Genomic DNA, 23,858 nt, shown 5'->3' on the forward strand with positions numbered 1-23,858 from the left:
TGATGTGGATTCTGATGTGGCTCACTCTTGGGGAAATACTGTAGAGTGCTACTGGGCTTATCAGAAGGAATGATGCGGGAGAGATCAAATTCAGGAATCCCTGTATGAGTGGGTCGTATGACTTCACTTAGATCCGGACCTTCCCCCATGGGCAGAGAAGCAAATGAGTCTGAGGGATGAGAGGGGCGTTGCTGAGGATGACCTTTGCTAAGCAAGTGTATCTGCTGAGTTGGCAGAATATCCTCATTAGAGTGAGAGAAATTCTGTGATATTCCTCCAATAGGTGAGTGCATGGGCCCATGAGATGGTGGCTGCATACGAGGAAAACCTGCCATTTGGTTCTGAGAAATGGGTGAAACATTGCAGGGCCCCAATCCGTCAGGAGCGCCTCCCCCTATCATGGCAGAATTGATGGCAGATATGCCCATTTGATTTGGAGAAGAAAGCACAGGTCCTGAGGCGTCATGGGACAGGTGCTGCTGACCTTGGCTTACAATACCCATGGGGCTCTGTGGATCACTGTGAGGACCAATTGAGCCTTGGGAGACAAGTATCTGGGAGGTCTGAGGGTTCCCCATGTTTCCTGGTGATAAAACAAGGCCAGCATGTGAAAAATCACACTCACATTAACATTTCAAAAAAGACTGCCCCTTTTCTCAACCCAATATACGTATGAAATATTAACTGAATGTCTTGTCAAATTTTCAAACAGCACTACATAAGAGGGTTTAGACTGAGAGAAGGTTTTTATAGAAAAAACAACACATATCTAAGAATTAACACATGTCATCTACTCAGTCAGTCAATCTTTCTCTGATGGTATGGAAATATCAACAAATAACACACTGAACCAGGGCCATTCTACTACTTCCTCTCTGCATACTGTCAAACTGTATAAGGAGTTTTCTGTCTGTGTCACAATGTTTCCTTTTTTCATACCTCCAATGCTGACACCAGATAGAAGAGGTCGATCAGGAAGCATCTCATCATCGGAAGTGGCAATTGTTTTGATTGCATCATGGTAGAGAGGAGTAGAACTGGGCATAGCATACTTGGACATCTGAGACATGATAAGCGATAAAGGATTCTGAGATTGAGGGGCATCGGGAGAGGAAGTAAATGGCATACTAGGATTCATAGAGCCTGGCTGGCTAATGGGGGTAGAGTTGGAACTCCTGGGGGGAAGTGATTGGCCTGCAAAGAACATAAAAAATGATTAATTTCACAGCAATATGAGGAACAGAACTAATGATTATTAGACCTCAGAAATGCCAATGCTGGGATCTCTGATGTGTGTTTTGACTGTCTTGGATTTTGAGTGTACCTGTTTCCGTGGAACTACTTCCTCCATTGCCCACTACTTTCCCACTGGATGGACCTCCTGGACTTGGAAGTGGTGCTTTAGGAGACGTCCACCCTGGAGAGCCCACAGCCATGACCGGGGACTTCAGTCGTCCAGGAGAGGCAGACGGAGAGTGCAACCCAAGGTTGGAAGACCCCATCACCTGGGGAGACTTCATGGAAGAAGAGGAAGGAGTCCCAGCACCAGATGTAGGGGGAAGAGGGGGGTGATGCCCCGCAGAGGAGATCTGTGAGGGTGACTTTAGTGCTGGAGCAGAGGGTGAAGGTAGAAGAGGAGATGGCTCTTGGTTGAGGGATGGTGACTTGAGCTGATGAGGAGGAGGCACTGAAGGAGAGGTCAGGGGGTTAACATTGATTAATAGATCAGAGGGGTGCCTAGGACCAAGGTCCACCCCCCTGAGGCCCCCACTTATCGGCATGTGACTAAGCCGCGATGTACCTCCCATTTGATTAGGACCTTGCTGGTCAGGCCCAAACATTGCAGGGCCAGGTTGTTGAAGATAGGGCCCTTCCACCTGTCCTCCAGAGAAGGGACCTTGATTGGGAAACTGGAATGGGCCATCAGGTCCTGGGATCATTCCTTTATTTCCTCCTCTTCCATTTTGTGAAGACCTGATTCGTGGAATCTCTCCAGGGCTAAACATCTCACCTAAAGGCCCCCCTCCTGCAGGACCTCCTCGGAGCTTCTGATTTAGCATCATCTGCTGTTGTTGCTGAACATTAATCTGTGGGTTCATGTTCATTGTAAGGGCGCTCCCCAGAGGAGAATCCACCAAGTCTCTCATTTGAGGACCCCCTCCAGGAGAGCCCATAATCTCCCGTGAGCCAGGAAAGTCCATAGGATCTCCTCGAGTGGAGTGTGGGCCCCGGCCCATTCCCAAATTGGAAAAGTCTGGGCCGCCAGGATTATCCATAATTCTCGAGCCCAGGTTGTCCTGTTGCTGCTGTTTTGCTAATCTGTCAAATTCAAACCTGGGAAGCCCCTGCATTTGCCGTTTCTCCATGATGCGAAACATTTCCTCACGTGTTAACAGGTGCTCTGGGTCACCCTGTAAGTGTTGAGGAGGACCACTAGGGTAGCAGCCATGAAAAGGACCTCCACCACCTAAGTCATCTAGCCAAATCATCCCTGGCCTGGTGGGCCTTTGGGGTCCTAGAACCTCCATTGATAAATGTCCCCCTGGACTACCAGGAAACCCCCCTCCCCCAGGTGGCCCTCTCTGCATCTGTCCCAGAAACCTTGGGCCACGGGGTCCCTCTTGGTGCATCTCTATTATTCGTACATTTCCACCCATTCCTCCTCCCATTATATTGCCAGGGCCCCACTGCTGGTCTCCAGGCTTGCTATGGTAGGGAGGAGGGGGTCCTCTCATCATCATGGCACCTCCATGTATGCCCATCTCAGTCACCATTCTAAAGTGCTGGGGATGTGAGGGGGGTTGCATTTCCTGTTGTCGTCTCTTCTCTTGGTAGTATTCTTCTTGAAGTTTCCTCCATGCCATTTGTTCTGGGGTCAGCCCTTCTGGTCCAAGTAAGGGACCCATGTTGACCCCAGGTGGAGAAAGCTGGTGATGGGGGTGTTGTGGTAGGTTATGATGAGAGTCAATTTGGGGACTGTCAAGGGCAGGTCCACCAAGGGACTGTGTCTGAGAAATGATGGACTGGAGGGGTTCCTCATATTTCTTCATCCCTCCCATTGGAGCCAAGGCTGACGATAGCATATTACCGCTACTGCAATTTCCAGAGTTATTAGTACCATTGTCACCTTCCTCAAGAATACCACTCCTATCAGTATTGTTGTTAGTACTTAGATTGGAGTTATTAGTAGCATTGTTGTTGGAGCCTCCTGTGTCTCCAGGGCCTCCACTTGTCCCACTGCGCAGAAGCAGTCTCTCTATGTCTCTCAGTGTCTGCAAAGAACGCTCCCTATGTTCCAGCTGCTCTTTGGAAAGACCATCTGTGTTCCCTGGGGCACTCCGCTGGCCTATATCACTCTGTAGGTGTGCAGATAGGATGGAGGGACTCTCTGAGGGAGAAACAGTAGCAACAGGAAGAGGGATACCCCCCGCACCCTCCCCATCTCCAGTTCCTGGGACTGGGCCTGCAGGTGTGGCCGTACTCCCTCCTTCTGACCTATGGGCGACAATGCTATTATTGCTGGAGGCTCCACCTGATCTGGTCTGAGAGGATTCATTATCTGAGTGCCCTGCTGATGTCGGTGTCCCTGCAGGATGCAATGGCCCTCCAACTCCTGCAGAGGCTGGCCGCGGAGTTTGGGATTTAGGGGTGCCTGTGGTTGGAGAACTGCTGGAGTTTACCTTCTCAGATATGTTAGAAAGCTTCCCTGATGGGTGGCCCTATGGCAGACAGAAGAAGAAGAAAAAAAATAAACAAATTCAGGCTATTAAAATGCTATTACTACTCCTATAATTACATTATTATTTTTTGTAGCAGTAGTAGTTGTTGTTATATTATATCATATCATATTATATCATTTACCAATTTGCAAAAACAACACATAGCGCACTTCACTTTCTTAGTACAGGAGTCACACCAACTAATAATGGAAACAGGAACAAAGTGGTATCTGAGACCAAAATAGCTAAACAAATTAACCTTCCCCCATACTTTGCAGCTGTGGTCTTTACTGTAGAAAAAAAAACCTTTTACTCCCCTGTGGTTAAACAGATTTGACATAAACTTTACATTTTGTTTAATATGTCACTGTGCTGTGGATGTCTGACCTGCTCCAACTTGGTGCGTGGAACATTTTGCTGGTGAAACAGAAGAATGGAATCGGTCTGTCCTTTCATTACTGCCTCTGCAGCACTGTCAAACATATAGAGGAATACAAACTAAATGATCACTGCGACTGCATAATTCAGTGGTGAAATAGAAAATTGAATCTAAATTTATAAAAAAAAATAAACAAATCAAGTTTGTTGAAAAGATAAAGAAAATCGAGAGATCTCTACTTCTGATGTCTATAATCACCTGCATGTCAGGCCTACAAAGAGTTCTCACCTGTTGGCTAGGCTGGTTGTGAAAACGTACACCACTTGCTGTGAAGACTGAGGTGGCTCTGCTTTTAGCCCTGGTCCCACTCCACATCCCATTACAGGACCCCCAGCTTCTGACATGGGCCCTGCAGACAGGCGATCAGAGAGCCCCTGGATAGGACCTGCCAGCCCACGCTCCCCTGAGAAAAATTCGCAGCACACCAGTTTAATTAATCTAAACTGGTCTCCTTGTTTAGATTTATAATACCAGTACAACCTTTGACTACATCTAAACACTAGATGGAGCTAAAACACATGTAAAATGTCAAATCAGTGGTATGGCATTCCCAGCCCAGACATCTTATTCATTTCAGTGTATGTGCAGGATATAAAAACAGCAATGGATAATTTATGGCTTAAACCTGTTGTTTTCATAGAAAATATAATTGAGACATGGCAGGGGATTTCTATGTGTAATTCATGCAGCCTTCCCAGTTCCAGCCACAATGACAGTACTGTTAGTGAGGACTGTGCTACATTCATACAACAGCAAATGGCAATGTGTTTTCTCCCCTGTGGAGGCAGACAGACTCACGGTGGGTCGTAGTGTGTGGCTTGTCTTCATCTTCCTCTGTGTCAGGTCCAGAGCACCATTCATCTCCACTATATGGCTGTTTCTTCTCCAGAACACAGCGCCGCTTACTGCGCATAACACCCTCTAGAGAATAATGCACACACACATCAACACTTGGATAACAACTGTCATAGTACTGTCTATTTAAAGGGTTTTACTAGTGTGATTTTTTTTTTTTTTTACATTTACCACTAATGGTCTACATCCACCACTATATTTTCCAGAGCCAGAAACTAATGTACAACTATCTGCTCTAATGCAGATTGCCTTACCTGCTGGAAATTATAGGAGCCCAGCTTCCCAGCATCAAAAAGTCATGTTAGTAAATGTACCATAGTCATGTTATGAAAAATTATGGATTTCATTAACCAGAGCTACAATATGTCTCAGTGAGACAATTTTTTGAAAGCCTATAAAGTGAAACAGGTTTATGCACCAATGCCTGAACCATCTCCTCTCCAAACATGCTCCTGCTGTTGTGACCAGAGGGTATGCTCATACGTTGTACATTTTCATTCTTGCATTGTCATGGGAAAAGGTGACATAAAACTATAAAAACAGCACTGACTTACATATAAATGTATTATTTTTGCCTGTGCAAAAAGGGAAAGATTAGTAAATACTGAAATATACAAACTGAGCTGACTTATAAATGTATTTTCTTAAATTAACTTAAATATTTAAAAAATGCAAACACCTGAATTACCAAAACTAACAGGTAAAAAAAAACACAGGATCATTTGCATTTCTACTTATCTTTGTATTGGTTTTCTTTTTTTCCCTTGAACAATATGCCATACGTGCTAATCACATATGCAGATGTGCAATGTTTTGAGAAGCATGTGCTGAGCCTTCTCACATGGCGCAATAAGGATTTTGTGGATGCACAAACTGCCAGTGGTTGCAAACAGCGGCAAGATATATGCTGCAGCCTTAATATTTTCACAAGGCAGCCTGCAGTATAAGAGGACAGAATCAACTTCTGACAGCAAATAAACAGTGGGTTTTAACTCCAAACGGTGTCACGAAAATAAGCACACTGGCAATATCCCTGATTAGTGTCATATTTAGAGAAGCTCTGTAAACAAATCAGTGAAGATTTTCCAGGTTCATTATTCGACATGTTACTGACTATGTGGCAGAAAACTACCTTCAAATTAACACATGGGTGAACTTGGGTAACAACAGACTTAAAAGACCGTGAATGTACAGTACGGAAGGAAGGAAGTTTGCAGTGACAACACAGAGAAAATGACAGTAGAGGGAGGACTGCTGCCCTTGACACAGAGAGGCTGTATAAAAGAGCTAACCTCTTGTTTTCTGTGAGTGTTTTTGTTACCACCAGTTACTGGTTTATGTTAACAGGAAAGTCATGTATTGATCTATGTTTGCTACCCTGATCAGACTATTTGTCACCAGCTCCACAGGTTTTCAGGTTTGGCAGCGGTGTGATTCGAAGTAAACAGAACGGAGGCTTGTATTTCTTTTGAATGCACTTTTGGTTTTTGATACAGAATTTGATCACAGGGAACGAGACAAAAGGAGCATGTGTGAGTGTGTGTTTGTGGAGGGGAGGGCAAATGGAGGAATGATCCACCCCATCTTTCATTCTCTCCCTCTTTCAACCTCTGTTGTGTCGGAACCACACCTCTCCCGCTGAGTGTGTCAAGGTGCCTGAGTATGTGTGTGTTTTTGTGAATGTGTGTGTTTAAAGAGGAGGCTCAAGTCATGTAAAGGGAGCCCCGCTGAGTTTCACAAAATCACAGTCATGTCATCTGCAGTTGAACCCTCACGTCAACACATAGCTAAATAAGCAACAACAAACAAATGCAACTCAAACACTTTGTACTGAACTACATGAACACGGATATTTACCGAGACACACACAAAAGGGAACTTCAAGTCTTTCCACCCACTCCTCATCTCTTTCTTTAATAACAACCTCCCTGAGCTTAGTAAGTTTTCACAACCTCATGACCTGTCTCTCCTTCTGGGCACTATGCTTTTTCATCTGAGACATGTCACTGCAGCGCAGGCATGGCACAAACGTTCAAAAGCCAGGGGGAAATTCTGACGCTTAACTGAAAGGTCAGGGCATTTCAGTGAGAGAGAAAACAAGTTCTTCTGTCCTCTCAGTCCTTACATTCACTTCCTGCTGTGGAGGCGGTGAATGCACGTAATCTCTTATTTCGGGTAGAGATTTGGCTGATAGGATGTAACGGAAGTGAACTTCTGCATACTTAGAACACAAATACACAGTGTCGATACGTCCCAGATTCTGACACCATTTCTTCTGTGCATGTATGCCTTACCTCCTTTGGCATCTGTCTCCAGGGCTGGGGGAATGGCATTTCTTGATTCACCAGAGTCAATGGAGACACTTCGCTCCCGCTTGGATTTGGTTTTCAGCATCCCTCCGACACTGCTCACTGATTGGCTGACAGCCTTTAGCCCAGGGTTGCCAGGGGAAATCTGGCTGGTTTTGACTCCATGGCTCCCGACGCCGATGCCCTTTGAACCCAGGTGGCCAGCAGCTCCCTGCAGCTGCTGAGCCTGCTGGTTTACACTCGGTATTTGGGATCTGCTGTCACTGGTGACCTGCTTGCCATGATTGGCCAGTTTATTGTCTTGGTGCATTTGATTAGCTGGTGATTGAGGTGGAGGTCCGGTATGGAGAATAGCTGTGCCCGTTTATCAGTGGAGCTCACATTGCTCACAGGAAACACTGGTGGAGAAAAGAAAAGACATGATCATTATTTCAGACTAAAATTCAGTATTGTGTCCTTGAGTTGTGAAACAAATTCAGATCATTTCTCTACAAGGCCTGATCTGGGAATAATTCAAATCTGATTACTGCATAAGCAGCGATTCGGAAATGTAAAATAATTCATCAAAAAATCGTTGCTTGACAGTTTATAGATACATAGCTTAACTAAATCTATTTTGCTTATCTTTTTCTTAGATCTTGAGCCTCTATTAAGCAGAGGATTGGCAACACTCTGCTTCCAGTTCCAGGTTAGGGCTTTAAAACAAACTTTTCGACCTGTACACGCACCTCATCTCACCCAGATGTTCAACTGACACACTGCCATGCTGCTCTCCAGGACACTTCACTGACCACACGTGGACCTGGGGTACAGCGAGAGAGTAGTATCATCAGTGGAGGCACATAGCAACCTTTACAGTCAGTGCTGTCTGTCAGTGTGTGTGTCTCAAGCCCGTGGGTCAACATCGACTTCATGAGCAAAGACAGAAAGGAGAGAGAGAAAAAGCCAAAAGACCGACAGGACAGAAAGGCCAGAGAAACACTGGGAGGTAACTGTCCCTTTAAGGGAAAGAGAGCAAAGACTGAGTTCAAGCAAGGGGAGGGACTTGAAACTCAGAAGCAGCTCAACAGTGTTTTAGGTCCCTCCCCCTACCAAACACTTAACAAACCACAAAAACACCACACATTCCACAACACTGTCTGTAGCAATACCTATCTCTCCCTCCCTTGCTCAGAGAGACTCTCTGTTTCACACTTTGAGTTTAAGCACAAACAGGCAAGAATTCATTACCTGCTTATCACAGAATTGACTTTTTACAGATTAAGTTACACCACAAACCAAAGAGTTCATTAGTATTACCCATATTTGTTTTTAATGTAATTTACTGTGGCCCTGAAAGCACAGATGACGAGGCCTTCACCTCATTTCCCAGCTATCTGCTTTGAGCTTTACTGGTTAAGGGAGTAAAACAGCTTTCTGGAGCTGAGCAGGATTCAAGCTCAGCATTAAGAATGAAGGACACTTCTCTGCACATGAGGCTTCATTCTGGGTTCGAGTCCATGGCTGCAAGCTGACGCCCTCTTGACAGCGCCACCTGCCTGCGTCCGTAACCCCAAGCTTCTGCTTTTAACCTCTGATATCTGGGTGTACTTCCCTGTGTGTTGAAGAATTTATGTGCAGACTATCTGTACACAAGTTTTCTTGCCGTCTGTCCCTCTAAAGCTGCTTGTGCAGAGCATTAAACGGCTCTTCAGTATTTGCAGGTCTCAACAAGACATTTCCACACCTGTTGCTGCTGAACAATAGTTGTTCAAAACAGTCATCACAGCCTGCTCAAAAACATCTAGCCCAGATATTTTGCTGACATAATGCAGAGATCGTATAAATATTTCTACTGGGTTCCATTTTTGGCCGATGACACAATCCCACCACTGCACACAGCACAGTCAGTCAGGTCAGCTGTCCCCCTCTAACAGAGCCATCTGTACCACTCACTCACCTTGACAGGTAATGGCAAACACAACGCTGCAATTAGTCATTAACTAACACTGGCTCAAGTCAGCAGAGAAGGGTGCCTTGTTCACTGGCTCAGGACTCCATCACTGATTAACTCAAACAGGGACAGTCAGACATCACTCCTGTTGACAAAGTGTGACTCACTTTCTTTGTGCAACCCGGGGCGGGCAGATTAATCTTACTGTGAGACGCTGACCTTCAAGGGGACAGTTAAGGAAAAATTGGTCTATCTAAAGTGAATACCACTCTAGTAGATATCAAGGAGACTCCCCGTCATTTCTGCTGTATTTGACATGATCAACAGTGTAACAAGGGAAAAGCCTAAAGAAGTCAGGTGCAGCCCAGTTTGGCAGATAGAAGCCACTGAAGGGCCTAGTAAATGTTGGGTCTCAGTTGAACATTTCATGCACCTGGAAATAGGCCTTGCAACACCATTATCCCCACTCCTTTTTGTGTGTATGGGGCCTATACTAAATCATTCAGCCAAAAGGAACATTACGGTGACTTTAGACCAGCGATCAGCTAAAGCCTTTTTTGGACTGGATGAGTTTTGAGTGGATTTTAGGTTCTGTAAATTGGTAAGACACTTACTAAAACTGTTCAAACCAATCTGCGCTTATAATCAACATTATAAGATGTAATAAATGTTGCTTCTTGACCTTCTGTAGTAGTAGCTAGCCAAGATGCTGGCATGACTAGCCATTTTTGGTTGGCATATTAATGTTTAACTGAACTGTTATGTGGTCACAGGTCTCAAACAAAGCAGGTTTCCCTATTCAAGCTAAGACATTATATTTGTGCAGTGCTGCTATTTTATTTGGAAGAATCTCAAGGCCCAATTTTTGTTACAACATCTGGAGAAAAGTGCTTCAGTGCATTGCAGACAAGAGAGCACAATTAAAACCCATAAACCATAATGTTTTATAAGAATTTATTTTAGATTAGACCTGTGATATGTAGGGTCTGGCTGAAGTTTAAAATAGAATGAGAATAAAAACGATTAACTTGAGTTAACAATTGAAGTATTTTGACGGTACCAGTTATTAATTTGAAGCCTATTAATCCTAAAATCACTTGTCACACCTTGATTACACACAGCTGATCTCCACTGTACTTATTACGCAACTTCTTAAATTACCTGGTAGCAGGAGTGATGATTGAGGTGTGTCATAGTTAGGAGTTTGAACTACTTGTACTTCGTGTTGTATATATACACATGTGTAGACACACCTTAAGACTAAACACTAAACTTAATTGATGCCATCTGCACTCATTACATCCTGACCTCAAAACATGAACGTAACAAGACATTTAACAGCTAAGCTTGAGAAATGATTAGTTCTTAATTATGGTGACATTTGAATGATGAATTGAATCAAATCAACCTGGCTGCTGTGCAATTAATTTGCAATAAAATCAAGGTTGTAAAATCAAAGTTAATACCCCCTAAGAGAATTGATCTCCCTTTCCATCCACCGTTATCAATTCAAACAGTTTCTGCCAAAGCATGTTTGAACATTCATTTTCAGCCAAGCCTTTGTGTTCATGTTGACAAGGTTGCAGCTCTCCATCTGGCCTCACAGACTGTAGCTTTCCTTATCAAATGGGGTCTCCTGTAGTTCTCCTCTTACGGTTTTACAACTTGTCAATGGAAAAATACTGTATGCTGCTCTCGTATATTGGTATTTGCAGGTCTAATTGCACTTCTTCACCAGAGAGGAATAGAGGTAAAATGACCAACATCTGAGAGCAGATATAAAAGTCTTTGAATAATTTCTCACTTAAGTTGAGCTGGTATAGGCTTCAGACCCCAGCAAATCTGAAAAAGAAGCGGGAAGAGGCGATGGACGGACGGACGGACGGACGGATAGACGAATGGATATATGAAACCTGATTAAGACCTAAGTCTTACTGTGCAAAAGAGCATGGCTCCTATGACTAATCACACATACCTGGTGTGTATAAAGACTGACTAGTCAAGGCCATTGCATCACCCATACTGACTAGCAGCTGAACAAGTACTGAGAAAACAAATTAAAAAATAAACCGTGTTAATCATTTTCTCACACTCCTAAAAGCCTGAAAAATAATTACAGCTACAGTAGGATGACATTTGACTCTTGGATTTATTCAAATTAATACTGCTCAATAAAATAACACCACTCTAACCTGCAAGCTCACTGTAGCTAGATTAAAATGAGCACGAAATAATAAGGTGCAAACACGTGGGTGAGGGACTGCAAAGTATGTTGTTGGTTCATTGTAACAAGTGTAGCAAGGAGAGGACTCTGGACAGCTTTGGGTTTTTAAATGGAGGTCAGCGTTTCGCCGGGGTAAAATTGTAAGGAAGAATTAGTAATCTGTGCGCTAATTTGTGTGTATGAATGACCAGAAACAGTTCAATATCATGTACAAGGTGTCCAAAATAAAATAAAACTGTATTGAACCCATTTAGATTGTCCATGACTTGACTTCTTTCACTGTTTTTGCACTGTATTATAAAGTGGCACGTGTGCAACCGGCAGCCAAAGCTGGCAAACCAAGAGCAAACATGTACAGCTGAAAGAACGCCCCTGGTAGCATCAAGAAAAAAGTGTGTCATGGAGACAGAGACAAATGGAGTGGATGAAATAAAGTAAAGTAAAAATAATAAAGTCATTCTAAGGCATCACTAAGCTAAAACATATTTGCTAGCTTACTGCACACAGTCAGGGAGTGCTCCTCCCTGACTGTCCAGATTACCCACAATGACTTGCAACTTCAGTTTTCTGCTACTGTAAAACCTAATGGTATTCATTTTAGCAAATTAATGACTGAATATAAATTCAAAAGTATATTTTAGGGCACATGTGATTACAGCAATTTAGGGGCGGTTAGGGTCAGGGTTATAACTTGGAAATCCTGCTTTTCATTCAGGCTTCTGCTCAGTCATCTGAGAATATCAACAAACAAGTCTGTCTGAGCAGCTGTTTGAATAGGATGTACACTTAGTGGACTGACTGGAATAGTGTCTCCTATATGAATGATCTCAATTCAAATATGTCAATGTACTAGTGCTGTGAAAACTAAATTCTTAGCTAAAACTAAGTAGTCTAATACAACAGTTTTGCAATAAATCCTCGCTATGTGAAGGTGATAATGCTCAGTTTCTGTTGAAACTGTTTGATAGTGGCGTTGATTCAATTTTATGGATATAGTGTATTACAGTGAGATGTAATATTTAGACAGGCCTCCAAGATGTAAATAGGGTGGACAAAATACTATAAACACCTTCCAGGTTTGATCCCTACAAAAGCAAATATTTGAACTGGCAGCCAAGACACAGCGACACTGATAGCCCGCTTACTTCTTGCAACTAACTCTGACTAAGAACAGCTTTGTGTCTTAAATTTAATGTAACGCCTGCATGTTCCACTGCAGCCTGGACTGTGCATCAGGTGTACAACAAAAGATATGGAAAGTAAAACAGTTGCAAGCTTACTTAAATTTCCAGCATGTCTCACACCACTACTGAATTGAATATTCTTCACCACCAAAGGTGTTTTATCAAGGTGGAGCCAATTCTAGAAAGAAAAAAAAAAAAAAAAAGGAGAGATAATGGCTGTTTGCTAAGATCAAATGGTATCAAACAAGCTGGAGCCTTTAGTTGCAACAAAAAAGTTATTGTCTTACGCAAAACAAAGCAAGGTGTGAACAATACTCAGCGACACGCATGCTATAAAAATCTTATGACAATTTATTACTGCTAATGTTCATAATGTCAACAATATTTATCAAGTTACTAAAATGTAGAATCCAGTCCAGCTGACACCTGTTGATTATGTGGAGGACTTTTTGTAAAGGTCCAAATGTGCACTAAAACTTTAATATTGAGTAACACATAATGATTCATAGCCCTCAGTCATAGCTTGATACACTCTAAATCTCTGTTGGTATGATTTTGCAATATTGGCATATCCAACACCAGTCCCTGTTAGCTTTATCAGCTCTCTGTTGACTGATAGCACCACCAGCTCATTTTTGCCTTATTTGCAAAATCTGCTCAATTGTTCATAAAAAGTGTATCGGTCCTGTGAACAAATGAACATGTTGTTGTCCATTACTGTGGTCTGATCTGCCAAAGCTTTTATAAATAATAGTTCAAAGAAACTATCTAATTAGCAACCACTTATTTTAAAGCACACACAAATAAGGGAGCAGGGGAGCCAGCGGTGAAACTGAAAAAGAAATTGGGTGCTGGCATTATTATGTTCATGCCCTGGTGTACATGTTTTTTTCTTATTGACTTCTTTAAAAGGTCCAATAAGTATGTGAGACTCATATTAAGCCTTTAATGAAACATGCTACCGGAGTCACTCCTGTTAAAGCAGATGGGCGCATGTTTATGCGAAGGGTAGCTAGTATGAAATCAGCAAATGTGTTATGGGCAAAAAATGTTCTCCATTTCCCTTTCCTCATTTGACATTTTCACAAGTTGTTTGGGAAGCAAATTCAATTTGACAGTTGGAACTTGTCCAGATGTGTCCAATCACTGCTCCAAACAAATTAGGGAAATAATTCAATGAGTTTTAAAATCCATAGCACATGGTCTTGACGTATGGAGCCAATTCATTTAGGGCCATGATGGTAAGTACATATACACACAAAGCAGGCCAAGACACACAAACACATGTCCCAACATTCCTTCAACAAAAATCAAACAGATATCACTGTTCTGAATGAGGCCTAGAGGTTCAATTAATCCTTTAAATTAATATACCAAAAGGTATTTGCCCTTTAGTGTGGGGAATACCGATTTTCTGTTCATGTTATTCAGCTGACCATCCAGAGATGTTGTATTCCGAACTTCATCGCTGATTTGATTTCCAAGTTTCAGTACAATAATTGTACAGCAAATGCACAGGTAATACAGGTTAGAATTTATAACTGCTGTGCGTGTGTGTGCGCGTGTGTGTGTGTGTGTGTCAGTTTGCCTACGGTAAGAGGTTGAACTCCTATTTAGTCCCAGTGGGTCACACAGTACTCTGTATTTTTAGAGCGGGCTGGTATTAATAGACCCAGAGAGCCCTGGGAAGTCAGGGCGGGCAGTGAGAACAAAATACGAAGCCAGGTCCAAAACACAGGTGCGACGGTGCTTCTCTGTGGATCAACACCAGTAAACACTGAGGCCAAAGTTTTAATACTACCGATGAATGAATAATGTGTGTGACGCAGTAGGGCACACAGTTACAAAGAGATGCGCAGTTGGGACTTTTTTTTTTTTTTTTTTTTTTTTTAAATCAGCTGGTTAACAAACTGCATTTGCACATGATGCCAGCTGAGATGTAGCCTATGAGAAGGAAAATGAGTGAAATGTGCTTGGCCAATATACGCTCTAACTTCGGACAAGGCCATGGCTAACACAACATGTATGACTGTTAACAAAATAAATCCTCTGTGAAGGCCTAATTAACTTGACCTTGCAGGGTCTACCAAGCTCTCCTTCAGTTTTTATTGATAATAATGGAAATCTAACGGCATAGCCACTACAAATATCCATTTGAGGTTCACCAGAGGACATTTTTTAGTTAGAGTTGGTGGTTCAGGTTGTGTGATGATTTGTCTGAAGGCTGCTGGATGTTATACTGCAAGTTTAACTTTGATAAAGAGGACTGTCAAGAGTCCATGAAAGAGGTTATCGACTGAACTGCAGCAGGCACCAAAACATAAGAATGACATTAATAACACTGCTGGGAGCTGTGCAGGTATATAACAGTGATTTTTCCAAAGAGCTGGTGGACGAATGACTGATAAGAGGCAATCAGCACCGTAAGATGACTATAATATGTTTTAAAAGGTCTAGCCTAACATAATCAAAATATTTACTGGTAAGGATTCAAATTTTCTCAGCACTAGCTCTCTCCGATTCATGTCTGGCATTGTTTTCCTTAAATGTCTTTTTGTCTTCACTGCAAATGAATTCTCAACACCTGAGGCATAGTTTCCACTCAACCTCATCATCAATATGTTCAATATATTTCCATACTTCATCTGAATGTCTAGCCAAGGTCCTCCAGAAAGACTGCAGTTACTGTATATACTGTATTTCCCAACAAATACCATTAAAAAAAAAAAAAAAACCTGTTGGGACATGAAAACTGTTGTTGAAACTAGTGTTTTTTTTAAAAGTGATGACAAGGTCCCTGATTCTGAGTTGCATTTTCAAGAAGAATCCAGTCAGGACTTAAAGAAAATCCAGTTTTACACACACAATCATGAGCTAAAAAAACATTTCAAATTTTGCAGTTGAAAGGATGTCATCTTTAAAGGACTTTAGGTGGCCAACAATTAATTTTCCACTTGCCCAAAATTAACAGCAACAATTTAACAATAGATTGTTGTTTAGAAAAAGCATTAATGTAAACATGTTTCTTCGCTGTGAATTTTAGTTTGTGCTATGAACTACCTAAACGTAATTTATCACAATCTGCTAAAAATTGAAGAATACAAAAGAGCTCTGATGGGCTTTTGCTTGCCTGCTTTTATGTTACACTCTGTAATGTGGGCTATGTGGCTGGTGCAATGACTCCCATCGTGTCCACACACAAAAGGTTTCAAAAAAAGGGCAAAATTGTCACCCTTAGCACCACTGACCACCTTCCACTGAGTCAGACATACTGCATATTTCACTGAGTATCTGCTGCTGAATTTACTTGTGGGTCTTCTTTAATAAGTTAATCAACTCTTAAGTGGACCATGACAAATTTTATGAAATGAAATAAACTATTTCATGTTGGAACTAACCATGCTACCCCATGATCACGTTTAAGCTGCTGTGAGAGAAGAGTTTGATTGACATGCAGTGTGATAACTTGGGATATAGTGTAACAAAGTTAGGGGAGAAAAGCTATGAATGGAATCATTTTTTCCAAACTTTCTTGCTAACATAAAAATGTGTTTTTAGCAGCGGTAGTGCAGATGAACACAGAGCAGCAACTGAACCTACAATCCTTCATCATATACAGCTAACAAATATCTCAGAGGACAAGCAGCTAAAGGGCACAACTGGAACTGAGGAAAGTACTCTTTCTGAGGCAACACAGAAAACAAAGCGAGGACTAGCCAATTGTTGGTATAAGGAGTTGAATCTATATTAGACCTGTGGTAAGAAGATACATCAGAGCACTGTTACTGTCTCCTGTGGTTCAAAATCTCACTGTAGCATATTAAAGAAGTATGCTTGAATGGTACATGAAACCATATAGCGCTATATATCAAAAACCTTCCATTCAGTGAGAAATTGTCTGAATGTAGAAAAGAGATCACTAAGACTGTCCTCTGATTGGAAATGTATAGTGTGCTGTTCTTGACTTGAATTAAAATCACTGCACCAGAATTTCAACTTTGTGAAAAAAAAAAAAAAAAATCACAAAATTAAATTTCAGCTTTGTGAAAAACACAAGGCTGAAATTTAAGGCAAACACAGAATGGTTCTGTCAACTATCCTTCTGTCGTTGGAGCTGAAATGATTTGCAAGCCATGCAACTTTAAACAAAATCAAGAGGGATGATGACAGGAAAACCGAGGAAAACATACTGGGGCCAATAATCTGAAACTGCTTCCAAGTGACAGCCATCAGGACGTTTTGGGGTGATTATTGGTGGCAGCACCCAATAAATTACAGCCTTTAGACTCTCTTTGATGAATGACGTTTCTAATTTTCCATGCTTCTGTTGGAATCAAAACTGATGTTTAAGAAAAATATTTCCCTCATGGGTCTTAACAATGTGACCACTGAAAGGTCATTTAATTGGAGAGCAACAACCATCCATGTCTGATAACATAACAACTGATTCGAGGTCAGGAACTGAGAAACTACTTCACATCTTGGAGAAATGATTTAGACATTGATGCAGCCAGTGTGAGAGCTTTCTGCACAGAGGCAGAAGATTCAAAACTCATAACTTTTAAGTAGAAGAAGACTATATTTGTGTGCTGTCAGAGGCTGTAGGCAAGGGAAGGATACAACTGGAACTTGTTCAAAAGTCTTGTGGGCGGAAAAAAAAATAAAGAGTAAACTGCGTGTTTGGCATTTTTTGGTCAGAGCACTCCAGTGGGCCTGCTAAGAGTATAACGGGCAGGGAAACCCCGTTCATGGAGTATTGACTACATTCAACCCTGTATCCATATCTATTCCTTGCTCTTTATAATCCCTGCCACAACATTTTTTTCCCCCGCTTCTTCCTTCAGTCATTTGCTTGTTTCTTCTCTCACAACATCCAGTTTGTTTTTCTGCAGGCTGGTGTTGTGGGAATGTATTAGTCTACAAGCATAACAAGAGGTTACTGCGGGTCAGCCTCCATTTGAACAAACATCCAAAAATGAGAGGGTTTTGAGCTAGTCCAAAAATCAATTCTGTTTAACCTTTGATTTAAATTTAAAAAAAAAAAAAAAAAAGAAAGGTATTTTTACTTTTGGGAGAAGTTAATCCAGACTCTGTTTACAATTCTCTGATCTGCAAAGCTGCCTTCTCTGAACTCACAATTCTCAGTCTGATCATAGTTCTTGTCTGGGGTGAACTGCAGTGCATTGTGGGACAGTACACCGGTGACAGCCAAAAAATAAAATCTGCACACTAGGGGGCTTGTGGCAGGTTGCTGTGGCAACAAAACATGTCACGGGGCTGAGTAAATATAGGCTAACCAGTAGGCGATGTGCAGAGAGAAGGGCCTGCAACAGTGGAAAGGCCACACAACAAATGAAAACCGAGACGTTTGGGAAGATCTCAAAGCATCACTGTCTTTTCATGTAACAGGCCTCTCTGAACAGTGACAACAAAAGTGACAAAAGATGCACTTTCCTTTTTACACCAAGGTAGAGCATTATGAACCGTACAAAAAGTAGTGAGTTAACCGGAGGAGGAAAAAAGATGTTTCAGCTAAAAGATTAACTGAACAACTCTCAAGTCCTGTGTTCTGGACTGGGGGATTTCATTGAAGGCATGGAAATATGGGCCATTTACACAGGATTTGTAGGCTATTCGAGATAAAACCATGGATGAAGACCTACGCAACAGGCTGGAAATGAAGCAGTAAGAAGCTTGTAGGGCACCTAGTTCATGGTTTTGCCTCAGCTCAGGGACAGAGAAGTACTGGGCCCGTTTCGTACAGAGGGTCAAGGGCTGTATCCTCTCCAACACATTGTGGGACTCTGGGAACTAGAGCAAGGAAAGAGATCAAACTGCAGCCTTATTAAAGACAGAAGGCAGGCATCATGGCGTAGAGACAAGATGAAAAACCGACGGCCGACGGACAGAATCCATTCAGTGTCAAGCTGGATGGTTTCTGTCTCAGTCTGCTAAGGAGAGGACAACCATGCCGTCCAACCCAACACAGTGTTTTCGTTTTTCTCTTAGGTTAAAGATCGTCATCATTACAAATTAGTCTAAGAAGGCACTTCACACATGGTTTATCATACAATATACAGTACTTTTACATCTGACCCCTTTTTTAGATTAGGTGAATTAACAAAATAAAACTAATAGTGTAACTGTTGCTCCCATGAGGAGCATTAGGGGTTGTACACAGCATCGTTTTCCCAAAACAACGTTGATCTAACCATAAACAGTTGACAAAACTTTAGCCTAAAAATAATCTGACCTTCACCAAATTGTGGGACAGAAGGACTACAATGAAAGCAATGCCAAAATTGACAATACAATTAGTTTTAGCTGGTCATAACTGAATAACAAGTGGTGAAGGTCTAGCAGAAGTAGAAAGGTGAGAGTCCCAAGATGAAGCAATGATGCAAGATGAGAGAAACTTGGGATGAAAAAGAGATTAACGAAAACCAGGGGAATATTAACCTGGATTACACAGGAAAACTTGTAATTACTGGAATTATAAAAAAACTGGGAAATTACCTCCAAATCATCACAGTGTTTGCACATGTTTAGCCTTTGCTGGCTAATTGACAGCATCTACTCTATTAGACTCGTTGTAGTGTTACCACCCTTAAATTCAAATCGGCATTATTTCCTAAAACGTCGTTGTTATAGGTAAAAAAGTGAGATTGTCTTAAAAATTTGAGTACTACATACCCACTGTAAATAACGGTATGATTAGAAAAGAATAGGACATGAAAGCCAAAGAGGATATACAGACGGATGCAGCATCTGGATTCAGAATGCCAGTTAGAGCCTGTTTGTGCAATTTGCAATACACACTGCTTAGAGGGAACAATGGTATACATTGTTAAACCCACGCTGACCTCCATGAGACCCTCACAAAGATAAAATACAATTGTGCATTCATATAGCAGGCAGTAAAAATCAAACAAGCATCTACCAAGTTCCGCATCCCCATACCAGCAAGTCACCTGGCAAATTTCCGCACTCAACGCATACATTAAAAATGTAATTTAGTGGTTCTCCAAAACACTCTGCTCGCACAGTTTACTTGTCGACGAGAGGCAGAGTATTTAAACTTAAACTGGTATCAATCACAAATTATACAGAACCTGGACAAAACCTACCCCTTCACCTAGAGAGGTCCTGCACACGTTTATCACAAGACTGTGTCAGTTTCTTAGTTATTAGCATTTTTATCCCTGCTACGGGTCATATGATGGCACCGTCAGATGCCCCATTCAAAACACTAAGAAGTAGCCCAGAATCTAGGGCCTCCAATGGGGCCTTTTAATTCTTTGTAAAATATGAATGTCTGTGTCTGAAGAGGTTTATTAAAAGATTATGGATATCATTTACTTATTAGTTTGATTTCTGCTAAGTAGCCTACATTTTCAGCCAAAGACTACACACTGCGCCATTATCAACTACTGCTTGGCCAATCTATAGCAGCATTAAGCTGATCAGTTGGAGTATGTGCAATAAATGCGTAGGGGTATGATTTAAAAGTAGGTGGTGGTGATAATCCAGCTGACATTTTGCCACCTCAAACACTTGGCTTTCGAAACCATATAAGAAGTATCTTGAGATGTAGAAAGTAGAGCTGCAACAATCTGTCGATTAATCAGTCAGTCGACAGAAAATGAAACTGCAATTATTTTTATCAATTATATCACCTTAATTATAAGGATTTGATGCTTTTTTCTGTTTTATATCATTGTAAATTGATTATCTTTTGAATTTGGACTGTTAAATCAAAAAAAACAAAACTTGTGTTTAATATCTTGTGAAAAAAATGTGGTTAAAACTCATATGCAGAATTTTTATTTACAGTGTTTGTAACACTGTTAAATACTCTGATGACTGGTCAGATCTGTTCAGAGCTCAGGCCCTCATGGTGGCCTTGTTGGTCACTAATCCTGTGATCACACCAACAGTTAGTTTTGCATCTGAAAAAGTTCACTTTGATGCATTTTCCCGTTTGAGTCATCTAGTTTAACACCTTCATGTTTTAAACTTGTAAAAAAAAAAGTCCCACGGACCTACATTTATCTAATTTATTGGATGTTACAACAATTTGGCAGTATGGTGGATTTAAAACATATCAAGACTCCTCTCCCTATAATATTAACTATGTATGATAGACTTGACTGTGCTCTTCACTGAATCAGACATTTCCCAGTGTTTACATCAGACTGGAACACATGAAAAAATATCCTAGTTTAAGTATCCACTGAGACTTAATTTGTTACATAACGCTTTCCAAGCACAAGTAAGTGCTGACAAACAGAGGTGAACATCTGTTCTTTTACACCCATGAGACTGTGTACAGTATCTGAGGGTCAAACCCTGTAGCTGGTTCAGATTACATCCTCCCTGCTACCGAGCAGCACCCAAGTTTTCTTGGAAAAGAACCAGGACCTTCATGTTGACAAGGTCTCGGTGTGGTTCAAATGGTATTGTTCACACCTGACCGAACAAGTAAAGTTAAAGAGCTCTGACTACATTGCTCTGAGTCTGCCTGGTGTGACTGAATTTATTAATGTAATTTAAAAGGTTGAGGAGCAGCAGCAGCGTGGACAGAGACTCTATGCAAAAATATGCAAAAGGGAAGTGCATAGAAAGGCACAGAACCACAACAGGACTCTGACATTAATGTGCACCAGAATGCAAGCGTCATAAAAACAAAACAAAAAACGCTTAGCTCAAATGCTCTCTATTCAGGGATTAGGCTGGGGCCTTGCTTTTTACACTGGTCCGGTACTTTAGTGTCTTAGTATATTCTGCCCTGTGGAAACGTTCTCAATATCACATTATTCTTTCATAGCTTACCTTAGCAGTGCTCCCTGTAACTCACCCCAAAGTTCTCAGATCACCTAACCAGATACAAAACACTTTATCGGCAGCTCACCAAATCTGTCCCTGCTCGCGGTGGAGCAGTCTGTGCTGACATGCAGTGGCTGCCACATGCTGATTCGTTCAAATCAACTCTGGACAAAACGAAAGAGGCAGAGACTTTTCATTGACACTTAGAATATGTCTGTATGTACGTGCGTGGTTACATTTTGTCATGCTGTACAATTATAGATACGTAAGCCGTCTTGTTGTTACAGGAAGTCTGCGTCTTCGTCACGTATTCTGTCATTTGTTTTAACCAAAACATGTGTATCCAAGTGTCCACAATTACTTACTAAAATATCCATGCAGTCTGCCAAGTGCTGAGCACTAGATGGACTTAAAAAAAAAAGATATGATATTTGGTCTGTTAAGCCCTGACACACTAGATTAATTGATTCACACGAAGTTTCCATCATTATCCACTAAAAACTCGTTTACAAAACACATGCGAGAAGAAAAACTCAAATTAAACAGGCTTGCACAAAGGCCTACAGGTAGGCAGTGAACCGTACTTTAAAAGAAGGCAGAAAAGAAAAAGATACTCCGAACTAAAAGATGAGGGAGATGTTTCACTTCCAGTGGGAAAGCAACGCACCGTGTACTGTAGCCCTGAAAGACAATTCAGATCAAGTTGCAAACTCTGTTAGCTGCTAAATATAGCTCACCAGGATATTGTAGATACACACACAGTATGAAGCGCCTGTGTGCGCACTCACTCACTCACTCTCTCTCTCTCTCTCACACACACACACACACACACGGAAAAGGCTATGTGACAAAAGAGAAAAGCTGTAGTATCTCTTCCTGTGAACAGGTTTAAGTGCAGCATTATCACACCATATTCAACAGGCTTAACTCGCAGGGTCATGGGTTGTCATAAGTTTACAGGACTGAGACCACAAACACACAGACACACACACACACACACACACACACACACACAGAGACAGAGACAGAGAGAGAGAGAGAGAGAGAGAGAGAGAGACAACTTTGCTTCAACATTTATGCTACAACACTCTCCACAGGATTTCACAGCATTTAGCTAAAAAATTATATTAACTCCAATTCCAACTGTGGCACTAACATATTAAAATTGACAGCCAACTTTGACCAACGTAACATTTTAGTTGTAAGAGCTTGACGTCCTGGCACAGTACGCGTGTCTGTGTGTGTGACTGAATCACAGCGGGACAGGAAATACCTTTTAAAATAAAATGTGTGTGTTTTTTTTAACCACATAGATATGATTTTTTTTTTTTTTTTTTTTTTAAATAACACGAAGGTGACGCTGACCGCGGAAACCGTAAAGCGGTCGACGGCGTTAGGGCAGCGGCAGCATTACCAGCATGTCGGTCTCCACATGCCACGCCGAGACTGTGTCGAAGTGACAGGTATCGTTACGCAGCCTGTCACCCGCCGAACACGGTTTAGCTGCTTAGCTCGAAACCATTCAACTGCCGCTCCGGCTGAGTCTGTCAGATTAGCTAGCTGACAAGCTAATATTAGTCATTTTACACATCTGGATTTAAACGTTCTCGTGTTCTGCCTCCCTCCCAGAGCGAGAGGGGGGGGGGGGATTAAAAACACAAAGTTAGGCAAGCACCGCAGTGTCGTTAGGAGAATTTAAGGACACATGCCCCTGATGTGAACCCCAGCGCTCATGAGCGGAGACTTGCTGCGCCAGCCAGGTCCACGGGCTAACTTAGCATGCTAATTCACGTCCCCGCTAGGCTACTCGCTTGTAATCCGACGTTGCCGTAGCACACATCTGCAAGCGAACCCGTGCTAGCTAACGCGATTTTGAACTTTGTTATTGGCTTGCTAGCGACCCGGAGACTTCACAAAAAGGCAGAGAAAGTTATACGAGTCCGCACGGAGAAGGAGACGGCTCCGAAATACGTGAACGGCTAGCATGCTTCGGCGGTGACAGTGTTTTGAAATGCTGTGTACTCTACCCCATTTGGCTGGTGTCTGAGATCAGAAGAGGCCGATGTCAGGACTGACGGCCAGTCGACATTCCCCGGAGTGGCCGCCGCCGCCGCCACCGCTTGCTCCGCTCGCCGTACCACTGCGCAAGATGGTCCCGATCCCGATGTTTGACAAGAGAGGAGCTGGTGCCGTTTGACGGAGGCTCAGGTGGTGGTAAATGACACGGCGCGTCTAGGTTGAAGTTTCGGTTGAAATCAGAGGACGTGTCACCTTGCAGCGGTTCATGACTCCCACTATTCGAGATGTAGAAGGGCAGGACGTTGCATTTCTCTGCGAGTCCATTCACTCCCAGCCGCTGACAATAATTA

General features: G+C 42.1%; 1 protein-coding gene across 2 annotated transcripts in view; it reads right to left on the bottom strand.

The window, feature by feature from the left end:
- Positions 1-23,611, bottom strand: part of bcl9l (bcl9 like) — a 24,575-nt gene extending 964 nt beyond the window's left edge. The window contains exons 1-9 of one of the 2 annotated variants that reach the window (XM_040130576.1): positions 23,517-23,611; positions 8,051-8,124; positions 7,308-7,720; positions 4,957-5,079; positions 4,387-4,561; positions 4,107-4,191; positions 1,325-3,719; positions 940-1,194; positions 1-583 (exon numbers count right to left, since the gene is read on the bottom strand). The exon at positions 1-583 is cut by the window's left edge and continues 964 nt beyond it. In XM_040130576.1, coding sequence (XP_039986510.1) covers positions 1-583; positions 940-1,194; positions 1,325-3,719; positions 4,107-4,191; positions 4,387-4,561; positions 4,957-5,079; positions 7,308-7,632 — 3,941 coding nt within the window. In that variant the 5' untranslated portion in view covers positions 7,633-7,720; positions 8,051-8,124; positions 23,517-23,611. The remainder of the gene's footprint in view (positions 584-939; positions 1,195-1,324; positions 3,720-4,106; positions 4,192-4,386; positions 4,562-4,956; positions 5,080-7,307; positions 7,721-8,050; positions 8,125-23,516) is intronic. The other variant, XM_040130578.1, reaches the window with a different exon arrangement.
- Positions 23,612-23,858: the final 247 nt, after the last annotated feature.

This window comes from Xiphias gladius, chromosome 7 (assembly GCF_016859285.1).
Source record: "Xiphias gladius isolate SHS-SW01 ecotype Sanya breed wild chromosome 7, ASM1685928v1, whole genome shotgun sequence".
Classification (NCBI taxonomy): domain Eukaryota; kingdom Metazoa; phylum Chordata; class Actinopteri; order Istiophoriformes; family Xiphiidae; genus Xiphias; species Xiphias gladius.